The sequence below is a fragment of the Natator depressus genome, chromosome 4 (genome assembly GCF_965152275.1).
Source record: "Natator depressus isolate rNatDep1 chromosome 4, rNatDep2.hap1, whole genome shotgun sequence".
Lineage (NCBI taxonomy): Eukaryota > Metazoa > Chordata > Testudines > Cheloniidae > Natator > Natator depressus.
In genome coordinates this window covers 13,189,909-13,206,696 of record NC_134237.1, presented here as the reverse complement: position 1 = coordinate 13,206,696, position 16,788 = coordinate 13,189,909, and the positions used below count along the sequence as shown (strand labels likewise).

Sequence of the window (16,788 nt, the reverse complement as noted above, 5' to 3'; positions counted from 1 at the left end):
TGCATGAGACATCTCCCCTTCTCTCGTTCCTTCAGCAATAGAAAGGGACTTTTCCTCCTCTGCATTCCATGGGAACACATGAATCCTTCCCCTTCTTTCTCCTGCTCTGCCTTCCCCCACCCCAGTCGTCCTGCTTCTCTCCTCTCTGAAATTCTCACTCATTGCTTTCTCCCCCAATTTTTACCTCTGCTCCCTCCCCAGAGTTAATGGTGTCTCTGGTCCCTTCACCCCTTCCTTCCCCAGAGTTGAATGTGCCTTTGTTCTCCTTGGTCCCTTAAAGTCATGGGGGGAAATAGGCCACATCTCTTTCCCACCCCCCATAGGATAAGCCTATGGGTGGATGCTGCAGCTGTGTTGCACTGGCTGCTTCTAACAACTGCTCCTGTCCTGGCTGCCTCTTTGCTATTCTTTGCCCTGCACTGAGACTGCAGAGGGCATTGTGGAGAGTGGAGGGCAATTGCCAGCTAGCCTCCTGCTTGCTTCAGCACTCCACCCTAGGGGCTGGGGCCAGCAGAGCAGTTACAAAAAACTCCTGCAGTAGCTGCCACAGCTCCCAGTGGGTCAGTGAATGGGATGGCTCTGGAAAGTTGGGATTGGGGAAATCTGGGTTATCAGCATCACAGCTCTGCTCCTAAAAGTCCAAGGTAGGCTAATAGAGTGCTCCATCCTTCCATTAACGCTTTCCCACTGTGCCAAGGACAGAAGTATATATACTATGGAAATACTGACTGGTTCTACAAAGAGGTAGAAGTGGGCCATATTCCCCGTTGGTGCCATCAGATCCTGCAGAATGTAGGGTTTCATTTGTTAAAAGTTTCTAACCTTTACGGTTGCAATGAAACTTCAAGGTGACCTGATGCAGTGCTGTCTTCCTGAAACTAGAAGTTCAGAGAAACTATAGCCCAAAGAGGCATGATCTGTCCCCATTCATCCAGAAGCATCTTGGCTCTCCACCCTAATGGTAGCATTGCTAACTGTTTTAGTGGGGAGAACTATCTGACTTCTTTTAGCTTGTGGGGGGAAACATACTACCACTGTGGGTGTTTTTTCCCTGTCTTACCTCTGCTTGACAGTTGTGAGTGGGTCGGGGTGGGTCATACAAAGAACACTGTGCATGTCTATACTCAGTAGATAAAATAACATGGCTATACTAGATATTGGCTGCAAAGAAGTGTTGGTGATATGTTCAGGTGGATGTTCTAAGATCATGGAAGTGTAACAGGAGAGGGGCTAAAATTGGATTAGTTTGATTATGTAGTCATATTAATCTTCCTAATGAGAGAACCCATTTTTTTCCCTTTCCCTCTCTGCCGCAGCTGAAGAATAAATTTATGAAGAAATTGCCCCGGGATGCTGAGGCCTCCAATGTGTTGGTTGGTGAGGTAGACTTCTTGGAAAACCCTTTCATTGCCTTTGTCCGGCTGCAGCAGGCAGTTATGCTGGGTGCTTTGACTGAAGTCCCCGTTCCTACCCGGTAAGAGAGCCTCCCCCAGCATGCAACATAAATCAGAAAAGTGTTTTCACCTTTAAAATAATGACACCATCCCAAAAGGGAACCTTCTCCATTGCTTTCCATAATGTAACTTGCAGTGGATTTATATATTTTTACCAAGACTGTCAGAACTATGCTAACGGATCACCCCTTCTGCTGCTTAATCAAAATGGGATCTTGGATTTATTGAAATATCTAATCTATAAAAATAATCTTTAATCTATGAATATACATAAGCACATATTAATGTAACACTAAAGGGACACAATTAACTTGAAATCTGGCGGGCGGGGGAGAAAGAAAGAAAGTACTATGCTCATCCTTGAATTCCCTGGTACTTTTTTCTGGTTTTATAAGTACATTTTCTTCCTCTTAAAAATGCTTTTCTCTCCCTTGTTATCTCAAAGAACCCTACAAATAAAAGGGGGACAGTGAAACTGATCAGATGCAAAGGGTGAAATCCTGGCATTATTTAAAAAAAAAAAAAGTGCTGTCCTATATGAAAAGTGAATAAATTGGACAAAATCTTTCAATAATAGTCATTGTAGGTGTTCCTTGTTGTTAGAAGGAGTGCAGATTTTTCAGGCAGAAGTGTGATTTTTTTTTTTAAAGTAACCATGTCCCTTTTTGTGTTAGAAAATGTAAGCCCTGATCCTGTAAATGTGAACATACTTAACTTCAAGTATGTGGATGAGATTGCTCATACGTTTAAAATAAAGCATATGCATAAACATTGGCAGGATCAGGGCCATTAACTCTCAAAATGGAATATATGACAGTTAAGGGTCTATTCATACGCATAACAATACAGTCTTTAATTATGCAGTTACATACTATTTCTCTATGCAATATACGGCAATGTCACTTTCAAAAAGTGTAGAACCTTAGATACATGTGCTGCATTTTTTGTGTATTCCAGACAGAAACCAGAAAGTAATTAGTATTAAAAGTATATAGTAAAATGTACTTAAATTACCAATGAAGCATAATAAAGTTATAATCAAAAGAGTTACAATCTGCATACAGATTGAATTGCAGTTAAATCATAATGTTCTTTTTCAATTCCACCTCACTAGCAGAGGTGTTTCATTAATATACATTACTGAGAATACACAATTACCACTTAATACCATTACATATTAGCACCTGACAACATACAAGTGTTTTAATATCAATTTTCAGATTTAGGTTACATTGACTGTAAATACTGAGTTTGAAATGTCCTGATAACTTTTAAAGCATTAGTGTGCAAATACCTATTTTTACGTGGACATTTAAAGTTTTTTAATGTGCATCCACTGTATGATGCAAGTAATATTTGCACAGTGCTGAGAAAGTCTGAGGATATATATATCATATGAAATGTCATAAGAGGAGACATACATGAGCAAAGAATAACAAACTATTAAGACACAAGATAAAACTGATATGGGAAGATAAATCTGTCAAAAGTCCACAGGTCTAAAGTTTATAAACTTATATTACTAACATCAGAAATACACAGAATCAAAATGGCCCATATTCAAGTTAAATAATCATGGGTAAGTGGCAACTTGTCAGTAATTGTCATGAACTGGGCTCAAAGAGATTTACCTATGTCTGATGTTCAGGTAACATTGCTTATTAACAATGGTGCAGTGTGCATGTCTGAAATCTATTTCACTGGAGCATTAGAATGGAAATGCTAAGAAATGTTTGAGTATGTTTAATTTGTTTATATTGTGGGGTATTTTTTAAAGAATACATTGGGAAAAATAGGGTGGATTATTTTTAGCAATAACTGTTTTTGCTGTCTCAGCATTACTGGGTGCTGTACATTTCAGTACTTCAGTCACTAGCCTGATCCTGCTTTTATTTTTTTTTAAATACATGTCTGATTGTTTCTCAGTAGAGGTAAAATTAGACATCCTTTGTTCTGATAGTGAGAGCCGAGAAGTTGGAGGTAGAAAAGCTTAATAACCTCATGAAATTATTCCAGAGCATTATTGAAAACAATACATCCTTCCATGTTAACATTTTTTCCAGGAAATAATATTATCCATGTGCTGTCCTCCAAACCAAATGGTAGTTGTAATCAGAGTAGGGAGGCTCATTAACTTGCTTCTGTGAGGAATGAGGAGCCATTTGCAGTGGTTGCATCCTGTGAAATCTAATAAAGGAAATCCCAGAAGAGCCCACACTGGCTGTGATGGACTAGCTCATCATTCAATCGTTTGTTTTAACCTCCCTGTGCAGTGAGCATGTCTGCCGTAAAGTGCACTTCAGAACTCTCAGATCCTAAAAGGTGCAGTAGGTGGGACCTTTTTCTTTTTTTTTAGGTTTCCCTTTTATGTTATCTGATAAAGACCGCAGCCAAAACTTTCAAATGTACGTGCTCAAACTTAGACCTCCTCAAGCCATATTTAGTCTCCTACGTAGAGTGGCCTAATTTTTCTGAGGAGTTGGGCTGCAGTGGTACCTACGCAGCAATGTAAGCCTAGGGTTAGTGAGACTCGAGTCAGCTGACCTGTATCAGGGAACCCCGGGGTTGAGCGTCCACATTGCATTTTAACCTTAGGTTGAGGATTTTCTGACCCATCTCAAACCTAGGGTGCTGGTGTCCATACTGCAGTGCACAGACCCAAGTCAAAGTAACCCTGTCTGGACTTACATTGCTTTGCAAACATACCCTCTCACGGACTTCAAATGCGGTACGGAGTACTGCAGCCTAAGGCCAGTTGCTGATTGCAGTGGGAGCTGCAGCTGCTCAGTGCCTCTAAAAATCAGCCCATTTCTATTTAGGAGGCTAAACATGGAGTCAGAAGCCTAATTTTAAGCTCCCAGATTTGAAAATGTTGGTCTAGAACTGTGAGCGATGATTTATTTGGGGTGTCTGTATAATTTTGTAATTGGAAATTTATTTACCAGGTGACCCACTCATTGCTTCTTATGCTCTTAATTAATTAGCCTATTTTTCTTGAGCATCCATAAATATGCTGAGTGCTTCTTAGACCCAAGTGATTGCCCCAAGGAGTTTACAGTCAAGGATGCTGTCTCATCCTGCTCCACTGAACTCGATGGGAGCTGGATCAGGGCATAAACTGAGGTCTGACACAAGTAGTGAAGGTCATAAACAACAACCTGGGGGAAAGCAAGGGAAAAGAAAAAGTTCCTAATAATAAGATGACATAACATGGCTACTTAGAAAAGTATGTTAGACATCTTGGTGCTTCCACTTTCAAAGCAACAACAAAGCAAATTAATCTTGATTCCCATGGACAACATATCAGCTGTGACTTTTCAAGGAGGCAGGGGGCATTCGTTGAGGAGGAGGATGCAGGCACCAAAGTCTTATGGCTTACAGGTAGGCTTTGCACTGAGCTCTGCACAGGGTGAAAAGCTAATCTCTGCACCCCTTCATCCTCATTCCTTTTCTTCATGTTGCTTTGGAAATGTAGAACAAACACATTTTACTGTATGGGTTATTTAGACTGTATCGGGCAGACTGATTGCCTGTTATGTATTGGCTCTGTATTCCTTTTTTATTGCTTCTAATTGTTGTTTGGTTTTGATTTCAGAATAATGTTTAGTTGCAGAGCAGCTGATGCTTAATGGAAATCTTTGAAAGATTTTCTATTTAGAAATCATTCTGCCTAGGCTTCGTTACTAAGAATATTTACATGAAAACAGAACTTTTGTTTAAAAGTAAGTAGCAAGAGCCCATGAGCTCTGGCTGAACAAAGACCCTGTTCTTATGCCATCTTACCATCCTTGGCAATAAAAAACAGGGGAATTGAAATCCAGGTAAGGAACTGTAAGTACAGCTGTTTTGCAATAGAATGTTTTTCAGTGTTTTCCATGAGGCATCATCCGCCCTTCACCCGGTGCTGTGTCTGCCCATTACAGTTTGGATTTCCCAGGCTTTTAAAATCGTGTCTATTCTGCTCATTGTTGTCTCTACTCGTTAATTTTAAGTCTACAGTGCTATGAATTTCTCACTTTCACAAGCACTTATTTACCACATTTACGCTAATGACTTGGGTGGGTCTTAATGAAGCTTCTAGACTAAAATTCTGCAGATTACCTTCAGATCTCCCCCCTCTGCTGCATTAAGATGCGGGGAGATGGTCAAGAAACACCAAGAGAGGAGTTTTAAGGGTATCTGGGCGGGGGTTATCGGTACAGAACCGTATAGTCGAATTTGTGATTCTGCAGCACCATTATTATGCCTTGAAGCCTCAACTGAAATCTAGTGACTTGTTCCAGATCACACAAGAAGCTTGTGGCAGTTGAAACCTGATCTCCAGACGCCCAGTTCATTGGTTAATAATGAGATCGTCCTTTTCTTTGGCCTGATTTTTTTTTTTTTTTTTTTAAGTGTAGACACAATTTGTGTGTCTTGCTCATTGTTCAGAATATCAGCCTCGTCTCAATGACTGCAGCTCACTGGAACTTTTCCAGGTTTGGGGCATTTTCTGGGGAATCCTGACTCGTGGCAACAAGGGTTTACATTTCTCAGTCTCTGCTGCTGTATAACACCATGCAAGCAACCGGCTGGGTGGCGTGTTGACAAGGTGCCCAAACAATGAATCTTCATGTGTGGTGAAGGAGGAAAAAACAAACGACTTCACCTGTCTGGAGTTCTCATTTCCTTCTCCCAGAGATCAACCACAAATAGCGCCCCAGCCATCAAGCAGTGTCCAGTCCAGCGTCCATCGGTTTCTGATGGAAAACTAACCCAGCTGGCCTTTCCCTTCCGCTAAGGAGTCATGTGCAATCACTTTGTTGACCAAGGGAACAAAATATATAGCAACAGTGAAACAAACTAGAAAACAACACCCTTTTCTGAAGTAACTGCCTTTAACCCTTAAGGAAATCCCTGCGTTGGCTTTTTCCTGCTTTGGCAGGAGAGGGGTTCTCCCTATGTGTGGGCAGTCCTGGCTTTCAGCCTGTGATACTTCCTGCTCTGCCACGGTTTTTTATATATGGAGTGCCCAGCCTCCTGGATTAGCAGCTACCAAACAGGGATTGCAGGCAGGCTTGGCCCAAGGACAGTGTGGCTCGCTCTTGCCTCAACCCAGAGTGGGGTCTCTACACCTCATCACAAGTACATTTCCCCCCCCAAATTGAACTCTGATGCTTGTTTATGCCATTTAGTAGAGATTTCGGTCCACATTCTTTAGCATAAGCAGGCATGGCACCTGACCCCTCGTGTATCCCTCTAGCAAGCTGGGTTTAATTTCGGCACCAAAATCTCTGGTGTTGACTGCCACTGAGATGCACGAGGATTGTGTCCATTTACATCAAGCTGAGTTTGGTCCTTAATCTCTTGCTAGAGAGCAGTGCAGTAATATGGCTGTTTTGCCTGTGTTTGACCCCTTTTCCAGACCGAATGGATTTACAGTGCACGTAGTCTGCTTGATTTGCGCTGCTATGTAGTGTTTCTTCATGAAACCCAGGGTGAGACACAGGATTTGCTGAAAATTATTGTCTTTTTTGCAATAACTCCCATGCTCTGCTAAGTAAACTGAAATCCTAAAAACAGGTCTTCTGTCTTGTCTTCTATTGCCACGAGCTTAGGGTATGGGTTGGTAACTGGATAACAGCATCTTTCATAGTGAGGTTGCATTGGATGCCAGATTGGCGTTGTCTGGCCTACATTGTCTCAAATCAGTTCCCATGGAACAGGTGGCCATATCACAAAACTGTCATCAAAATGAATGGGCATTCTTCTCAGCAAGCACAGTGGAGATGCCGGTGGTCAGGCCTGGGGATTGAACTACCCTTCCATGGCTCAGCTGTGACCCAGCTCATTCATGGGTGAGCTACAGGGGCAGGGTGAATGTAGGAAGCTAGCATTCCTGCTCCCTGGACTATGGCTGTTTGTAGATAGACAGCTGTCAGTCTGGCACCTTTTAAAAATAAAAACATGGCTGCAAGACCTAGATAACGGGTCAGCAGGTTGTTTGTTAGCACCTCAGCTACGGCAGCCTGAGCTTTCTGGATGCTTCTTTCTCTCATTCAAAATACATGAGCAGTGATTAGAAGCAAAGGCAGAGAAGGTAGTGAGCAATGATTTCATATTCAAGGTATTATCAAGTAAGTGTGCACATAGTAATAAGCAATTGTTGTCCAACAGGTATCAAATAAAGGATTAACACTTAGTATATTGTAGATAGTGATCCCTGCAATATGTGTAAATTAAAAATATAATCCATTTACATGAATATCTGCCATGAACCGTGGCTATGAAGCATTTACTATCAGCAAGGCTGTGTTGTGTATCCCCACCAGGAACACAAGGCATGCCAGGCTCAATCAGTTTAGCTAAATTATTAAGAGTTAAAGGCTGATTTAAAAGAATAGTTTTCCTTCACACATGAGTAGCTGTCCTGGATGCTGAATCCTCCAGATATTTCATCCCCAGAGAAGCACTGATTAGCAAATGCAGTGCAGTGTATTTCTGAGCTGTGTGGGATTGATGGCTCTAGAAAGGAAATATTAAATGTTTTCAAGGATATTGTTTTTAAAAAATAATTTAAGAAATTGAAAACACTTTCTTACCATCACAAATGCACCCAACACTGCCCTTCTAGCTCACCTGCCTTACCTGGCCTGGATGCCTGCTGCTCTCCTTCTAAGGTGACCTCAGGAGGCCAGTCTGCTTTGCTGACTGATGGATGAGGAGAGTCGTGGTCCCACCCTTTTTGGGAGCATGGGGGAGCTCTGAGGGGTAAGGGAGTGAGCAGTCCCTGCACCTCTCCCTGAGCACAGGGGCTAGAACTCTGCCTTGCTTGGGTTCCACAAATTGAGGGACTCTCTTTCCATCCCTTCTCCAGCCATTGCAGTGACGACACCCATCATATACAGGATTATCTAGGACCAGGAACAATGTTGGGGAAGTATTTAATGTAGCTGTCCTTCTAAGGGAATTTAGCAGCGGGAAACAAAAAGGGGCCAGCACTATGTGACCATCAACAAGCGCTTTCCAGACTTCCAGAGGTCTGCAGAGTCCAGTTTGGGAACCTCTGGGCTATATCACACTTGGACAGCATCTGCATGTGAACAGTACATTTTCCTGGTCTCTGGGCATGTGAGGAGTATCGCATTTTAGCTGCTGCCTGCACCTGGCTCATGAATTAGGTTGCATGGGTTGCTGCTGGGTGCTAGACCCCTCTGTGTAATGCCATCACAGCACTTGTTTGATGAAGAAAATACAAAGAAACCTGATTGATATCTGAGCCAGGGGGCGTGTGTGTGTAGTGACCCTAGGTCTTTAGAGGAAAGACTCTGAGGACCACATAACGGAAAGAAGAATTTGATCCCCTAATTTGCTAGTGTAGCAAGTTTTGATTATCTGAAGTGTGTGAATCTCAGAGGAAGAAATACATTAGTTATGCTGTTGACACAAAGGCCTTTTCTCATTCCTCCTATGGGCCAATGGCCTGACTACGAAGGGGGCTGAGCTCCCATTGAAATCAGTGGGAGCTGTGGTGACTCTGCAATTCTGAAAACCCAAGCCATACGCTTAAAATAATGCATTTTGCAAATTTTCCTAGATTCCTCATATTTCCTGCAACTTTTACCTGAATTTACTATACACTGAAACAAGATTCACCTTGGTTTTTTGATTAAATACAACTGCGTTGTGGGTTTAGAGTGAGGTCTTCAAATGTGCCCAGTGCTAGCCTACATCTGGTCCCGTTGAAGTCCGTGAGAGTTTTACCACTGACTTCAATGGGAGCAGTTAGGTCAAGGTGGAGTGCTTTTGAAAATGTCACTCTTAATATCTCATTATATCCTGGGTGTTTTACAGGGAAGTGGAATGGATTGCATCTCTAACTACTACAGTATGATCCTTGTAAAGATGAATCTCTGTGTTCACTCCTTTTATTTATTATAGATGGATTTGTGGTACAATGAGTAAATGATGCAGTTTGCTATCCTGAATGGTAACGATCCGTTTGTTTTTGGTCAGATTTCTATTCATTTTGCTGGGTCCGAAGGGAAAAGCTAAGTCCTACCATGAGATTGGTCGATCCATTGCCACTTTGATGTCCGATGAGGTAGGCATCTTTGCATATACCATGTCCAGTTGTTTTCTGTTGTTGTTTCATCAACCTAGATGGTAGCCATCCTCTTCTTTTTCTGTATAGTAACTTTTTGGGTTCTATATATCAGCATTGTACACGAGGCTGCTTCCGATGGCAAATTGGGTGATGGATCCATGAGCGCTGAATTTATGTACAGCTGAGATATCAAATTCTGATTATCTTTAAATTCCTTTTCTTAATTATTTAATCTGCCTCCACGCTTCTGTAAATGTGTAGAACTAGAACGTGTTTCTTTCCTGCATCTTTCCCTGTAATCTGTAATTCTTTCAAATACATTTGAGTTAACGTATAAACTGTGCTTCTTTATTCACATTCCAAGATCACAGGTACCCCACAGCAACTCTGACAGTGCATCTTATTGTCAAAATAGTTACACCCAGCATGTGGTGCCCTGTGTCCCAGAGCACTGCTTTAACTAACTAATAATTGTACACTACCCCTTTGTACCTAGTAATTACTTTCTAATAATACACACCAATAATGTGACATGATGCTATCTGCATTAAGGTAAACATCCTTCTTCGCAGTGTCTCTTGGGCTCTGCACAACTGTATTTCACCAACATCTTAGCATTTTCTCTTTCTTCTTGTGCTCCTTGGTTCTCTGACAATTCCCTTGGTTTCATTCACCCACTTCAGACTCTTTGCCTTTTATTATATTCCACCCCTGTGCTCAGAACAAAGTGCCCTCTCTCTCATTCTTCCAATGCCTCTTTACAATCCACCAGTTTTCAAGTACTTCCGTATGCTGATCTCCCCCCTACCCCCAACCTGAATTGTCATTCTGGAAGGTTCAAAATATGTTTATGAAAATAAATCTTAGTATTCTTTTGTCTCTCTTTAACTACTGACTACAGCCTCACTCATTTACTTCCAATTGGCCCAACTTGGTATGTCTCACTAAATTATTTCCCTGTGTTGCAGGGACCTTTGACAATGGTGCACCTCAGTCCCTTCTGTTCTCTGCCTATGGCCCACAGTGGTTTAGTCTCCTGTGGGCTGTAATACTCTGGTCTAGTTCTGGTTGTTGGGTTTAGTGTGTGGATGCTGGGTGGCCTGTGATATGCAGGAGGTCAGTCTAGGAGAGCTGGAGGTCTCTCGGGTCTTAAACTCTCTGACCCTATCAGTAGGGGTGGCTAGAAGACATTTCATTAAAAATACTGAATAAAATGTTGAAGTTGTTTCTGTTTCATAGGGTTCAGAACTGACTCCCCCTTTCTCCTCCCCCCCCCCCCCCCCGTTTTTTGTTTGTTTGTTTTTTGGTTTCTTGACATTTTTAGTGACTTTTTAAAATTTGATGACTTTTCCCGACCCCACACAAAGTGTTACTGAAATGTCTGTTGAAATTTTTTGGCTACTGAAAGCTGGCTTTGTGGCAAATGAAAAATTTTGCTAACATTTTTCATAAAAACGTTGTGAAAAACAAAGCACGTCAAGAAAGTCACATTTTTGGGGGGCAGTTTTTTGTTTTTTTTTTAAAGGCCATTTTTGTTTTAAAATCTTTTTGTTCAAAAAACTTTTTGGCCAGCTTTGCTCGGCGGTTCGTGTCTGACTGGCCCAAGCACCACTGATATTATCTTTTTGTAGTGTGTTGAGTGGGAGTCGATTAAAGCTTTTCTGAAAGATCTGTTGTAAGTCTTGGCTGTAGAAATTGCAAAACTCAAATTGGTTAGTCTCTAAGGTGCCAGAAGTACTCCTTTTCTTCTTGCTGCATTGAGACTTTTGCTTCTCCTGCAGGTGTTCCATGACATTGCCTATAAAGCCAAAGACAGGCAGGACCTGATCGCTGGAATCGATGAGTTCCTGGATGAAGTCATTGTGCTTCCACCTGGGGAGTGGGACCCAGCCATCAGGATAGAGCCCCCCAAATCTCTCCCATCTTCTGATAAAAGGTAACAGCAGGGAGTAGCAGGGCTCATGTCAGTGACAAGAGAGTAGGATATTCTGAGCCAGCATGTTAACTAGAGAAGATGAAAGGAGTGCGATAGGTGTAACCCAAGAACATGTGTTACGTTAAAGCAAGCGATGTTTATGTAGGCAGGGCTGACTCCCATTCTCAGTTATGAGAGCGTGCAGGGCAACTGTGGTTGAGTATCTTGAGGAAGACAGGCCGGGCCACGTGGGTTGGGTCCACAGCATTTACTCTCCAAGCTTGAGGAACGAAAGCAGGTAAATGAGGGTTGCAAGTGCAGTAAGTAAACATTGCACTGGGAGGGGAGGGCAGTAGGGGGGTGGGAAGGGAACGGAGGAGTTGTCATTTTTTCCCCTTAGCATTGAATTTTCCACATGAGACGATAGAAGAGAATGTGCCTGAAAGCAGTGTCTGAGAATGTTGTTATGCTATAATTTCAGGTCTTTGCTGATAGTCCTGTGGGGAATGTCCCTGCAGCACTGTGCTTGTACCAGCAGTTCAGAGGGAGAATGGTGTGTCCTAATACAGCAAGCCATTTGTAACTGTAGTTAAGCTCAATATTGAATTTTATTTTACAGCTTCCAGTATGCCATGAGTTAATCCCTTACTTGTAGCATGCCCGTCTGGCTGCTTGTATAGCAGAGCATTCATAAGGCTTGTGTGATGGAGCTGGGTATAGATTTGTGTCCTATAGTGTGTAACACAGTGAATCCTCAGTGTGACTTGTCTTTCTGCATAGGAAAAACATGTATTCGGGTGGGGAGAATGTACAGATGAATGGAGACACGCCTCATGATGGGGGCCATGGAGGTGGGGGCCACGGCGACACTGAAGAACTACAACGAACTGGCAGGTCAGTGATGAATTCTCTGACCTGTTCAGCATGATGCTTTGCCTTTTTATCCCCTTTAACTTTGCATCTTATAATATTGCTCTCACCTGCTATACACATGGCCACCACTTTCAGAAGTGACCTGTGATTTTTGGGTGCCCAGCTTGAGACCTTTTAAAGGATCCCGAGGACCAGCAGACCCCTTCAAGGTGTCTTAGATTGGAACAAACAATGAGAACTCCCAAATTGCTAGTCACTTGTAAAATGCTTGGCCTATGGATGTGTGAAATTACGCTGATTGTTATGAAGTACGTTCATCGTAAATACCAATTCTTTTCCATTCATATTTGTGGAAATGTTTTAGCTGTTTGCAGGCTATCACAAGTTTATACAATAAATGTTCAAAGCCATCAATTGTCAATAAAAGAGAGATCCTGTTTCCTGACATTCCCATTACAATGTAGAAGAGCCCAAAAGAGAGATTTAATAGAAACAGAGAAGATAATGTTGCATGAGGCCTGATTCCCTGTTCTGTTACTTCGGTTTTGTGCCAGTGAACTCCATTGGTTTCAATCTAATGTAACAGAACATAGAATTCGGCCTGGTTCAGTTCGGCAACTCAGTGTAGTGTTTTACTGTAATTGAGATGTGTAGCTCAGGGAGATATCTCGAACTGTTCTCTTTTCCCACTCAGTAGACTGCCAGACTGAATGGGAAGCCGAAGTAACATTCCTCAGTTTTTGAGATGGTGGTTCCAGGCTATTACTATTTCTTAGCAACATGGTGCTTTATAAAGTGCTTTGAGGTCCCAAGACTATTCCAAATATAAAACTTTGCTGAGATAAAGTTAAGGTTATAAGTTAGATATCAGTTAAAACATTATTAGAATGTTTGTAGGTATTAAAAGTAGTAATAATAATAAAAAAGCTGAAAGCCTGCAATTACAAGTTAGAGTTAATGTTCCTTCTTAGAAAGGCAAGAAATCCATGTTGTCACAAAGAACCATAACAATAGTCCTGTGTGCTTGTCTGCCATCACATCTCTTTAATGTGCCGTGTCTGAATTGCCTGAGAACATTACAGATTTGTTATCTTCCAGTCAGTAAATAGTTTGGAAGGTAGATGGGTCAAATGCAATTATACCGATGAGGTTGTCTTGGTGGTGGACTATATGTGAGAGGATAAGAAGTGAGATTTGTGCTTCTCATGCTGACCGTGGATGATTGAAGCCAATGGGCTTCGGTACCAAAGTCACTCTTGTAGTGTGACGTTACTTACCCTATCCTCTGTAGAATGCCCACCGGAAACTTATACAAACCAAATTCTGTTCAGTTCCTGATTATTTAAGAAGAATGTATTTTCTATTGCTTGAGTGTTCCTTGCCCTCCAAATCAAGGAGGAGCCATTGGACTTATGACCCCCTCTTTCATTTGTCTGTACTGTTTTACTCCCAGTTCTACTTCTGGTGAATGTTTTGAAGCATTTTCCATTTAGCGGTTATGTGGCTCAAACACCCATTGATTTATGCCTTATGTAGAAATAACTGCAATGACCCATATCCTTTCGGATTGCGTAGCCCCTCGTTTCTGATGATGTCCCTGATTAGTTGCTCATCATGGTAAATGTTATTGTAAGACTTTTTTTTTCACTTTCTTCTTCTCTTGCCTAATCCTCAGATTTTGTGGTGGTTTAGTCAAAGACATAAAGAGGAAAATACCTTTCTTCGCCAGTGACTTCTATGATGCTTTAAATATCCAAGCTCTTTCAGCCATTCTCTTCATCTACTTGGCCACAGTGACCAATGCTATCACTTTTGGAGGTCTGCTTGGTGATGCTACAGACAACATGCAGGTTAGAAATCATTTCAAACTCATATAAACAATGCAGGCCCAAATGTCCTCATTTCGAGAGTAACAGGGAAGCAGATGGGCCATGTATAAAGATTGGTTACTTAGCACAAGATTTATCCTGCTGCTCTAACTAAAACTGACCTCACTTCTGTGCCTGTTGTTGTACTTTGGTTCTTTTAGCAATTGCAGATGCAATTATATTAAATTGTGTTCGAGCAATAGGCAAGAGAAGGGGGGGGGGCATTTCTGTATCAAAATTACTGGTGCTCTTCAAGTGTGCTAACTGGTTTTGTGTGTTGTTTAATTTGAACTAGGTGTATTAATTCTGATTTACATTTTCCATGTCCTCAGAGCTTAACAGGGCATGTTCTGCCTGACGCTTAACTTTGTTGGGTCTTCTGCCTGTCTCAAAAAAATACTTCTGTGTGGTTGTCCCCTGGAAACAGAAGGGATAAGGAAGTAGACAGAGGAATTGTTTAGAATGTGTTTTGAGACAGACACTACAGACAAAATGTAAGCCGTTTAGAATGATTAATAAAAAAGGGTCAAATATGACGCTTTTACTGGATACTCAGGCAGTTCTCCATTGAAGTCAGTGGGAGTTTTGCATGAACAAGGATTAAAGTGAGAGTGTTAGGATGTGGCTCGATAATATAAGAAGTCCATAGAAAAATAATTGTATGTTAACATTACTGTCTATTGCTTATCTGAGACCTAACTGTGCTTACATTTCAACTGCGCTTTAATTCTCCTTTGGCCTTTTTCAAATTGAAAACCCACAAATATTTATTTTATTTATTTAGATTCAATTGCAATTAAATAATTCCCATCGAGCAGCTCTGAGTGCCCTAACAATAATTAAATTTACTATAACAGTAATGAATTTATTTATTTACTTAGATTTATTTAAAAACAAAGAAATACCAAGGGGTGCCTAGCCAAGGCTCTAGACTCCCCTGCCATAAATTACAGAACCAAATAAAATACAGCAGCGTGTAGAACATCAAACTTCCTTTCTTCATACAAATCTGACTAATCTCAAAAGCCCATCTCCACAGCAGGCCCATAGGGTAAACTGAGAAGAGAAAATAGATATAGAAGAGAAGGACCCACGACCACCCATGATCATCTTTTCTCTACAATTGCTGAGCAATGATCCTGTGGCATATGCCCACTGGATCAGAACAGAATAGCCCTGCTGTGCTCCAGAAGAAGGTGAAATTTCCTGAAAAAAGGGAGTTTAGTGCACCGGAGAAGAATCTCAGCACAGCCATTTATTTAACTCAGGTGAAAAACCGTTGAGGTTAATGCTTAACTTTTTACCTAGGGAACAAAAACTGCATTAGCAACTTAAATGCTACAAAATTCAGAAATCCACATGAAGGTTCTTGATGGAAAATGCCAATGATCATTACATATAAAAATCCCCTCTTACCTATTAAACCATGTCACATGTTCATTACAGATAGATTTCTGGAGAACTCATAGATTTACCATTCCTTTAGCAAATAAAAAAGTAACATTTTGGATAAGCAAAACAACAGCAGCAATAACTGTGTGCTATCCATCCTTTGAGGACTGCTACTGATGTAAGATTGTGATACTTTGGGTAAGTTTATTGTGCTTTCACAATGAATTTTGATAACTGGGCAATAACTTCTCAGTGTTGGGTCTGATTGGGTCTGGGGCAGAGAGGTATGTCCATTGCCACTCTGCTCTGAGGTTTCCATCAACAGAAGGGCATCTCCAGAGCCTCCACAGAAGACCCATATGTGGGAGCTGCTGAGGAGATGCATTGCATTGGCTACCCTGGTCATACTCCCATCCCACACTTTGCTGTCCACCTTTGGGCCTACTCTGTCCCCAGGCAGCGTGTGTCGCCATTTTTTGTTGCCTCTGCCTTTTCCCTGGGAGACTTTCTGCTGCCTGGGGCCCAGGCTGTGAGACATTGAAACAAAGCAATGATAGAATGTGGGAAGTTTCCAAGAGAAAAGTTGATCATCTTTATTCTCCAGTAGGGGCCCTCTGTTATCTTTCATCATATTGAGACTGTCAGGTGCAGAGAGTGATAAATAAACACATTTTGTTTAACACCTTGCGGGCTGGGCTAAAGTTATTCTTTCAGGAACCTTGTGAACCTTCTTTATATCTGAGCATGTTGCCTTCCTCTGATTTAATCTGGAATTTGTTTGATGAATGTGACAGTCTTTTGTCTCTGAGAATCTGAAGCCATGATTGGGCATGAGGAATGGGGTGAAGGAGGACAGAGAGGGAAGAAAAGAGAGACTTCGGTGCCCTGGTTTATTGCTTGCTCTGTGTTATACCTAATTCAGCTGTGACAAAGAAGATGCCCATAGAAAGGCAATAGCTACCAGATTGCACTTTTCAGTGCAAAATGATTTACTTCTATTTTTGAAAAAGGAACGTGCTAGTATCCTGCATTTAAAAATACTGGTTTAGTCACACAGCAGTTCTGTGGCAAACATAAATGAAATGGAGCGTCTTAGGACAAAACTCCAGGAGAAGCAGAGAGAACCCATGACTGAGTCCTGTGAATGCTTTGTCTTGCTTGTTTGCTTGTCTTTCAAATACCTCTTTCACCCTTTGCATC

General features: G+C 41.6%; 1 protein-coding gene across 14 annotated transcripts in view; it reads left to right on the top strand.

Moving 5' to 3' along the window:
- Positions 1–16,788, top strand: part of SLC4A4 (solute carrier family 4 member 4) — a 251,636-nt gene that overhangs the window by 162,585 nt on the left and 72,263 nt on the right. For all 14 annotated transcript variants that reach the window (XM_074950418.1, XM_074950426.1, XM_074950422.1 and 11 more), the window contains 5 exons: positions 1,317–1,474; positions 9,450–9,537; positions 11,322–11,476; positions 12,236–12,349; positions 14,004–14,178. In XM_074950418.1, coding sequence (XP_074806519.1) covers positions 1,317–1,474; positions 9,450–9,537; positions 11,322–11,476; positions 12,236–12,349; positions 14,004–14,178 — 690 coding nt within the window. The remainder of the gene's footprint in view (positions 1–1,316; positions 1,475–9,449; positions 9,538–11,321; positions 11,477–12,235; positions 12,350–14,003; positions 14,179–16,788) is intronic.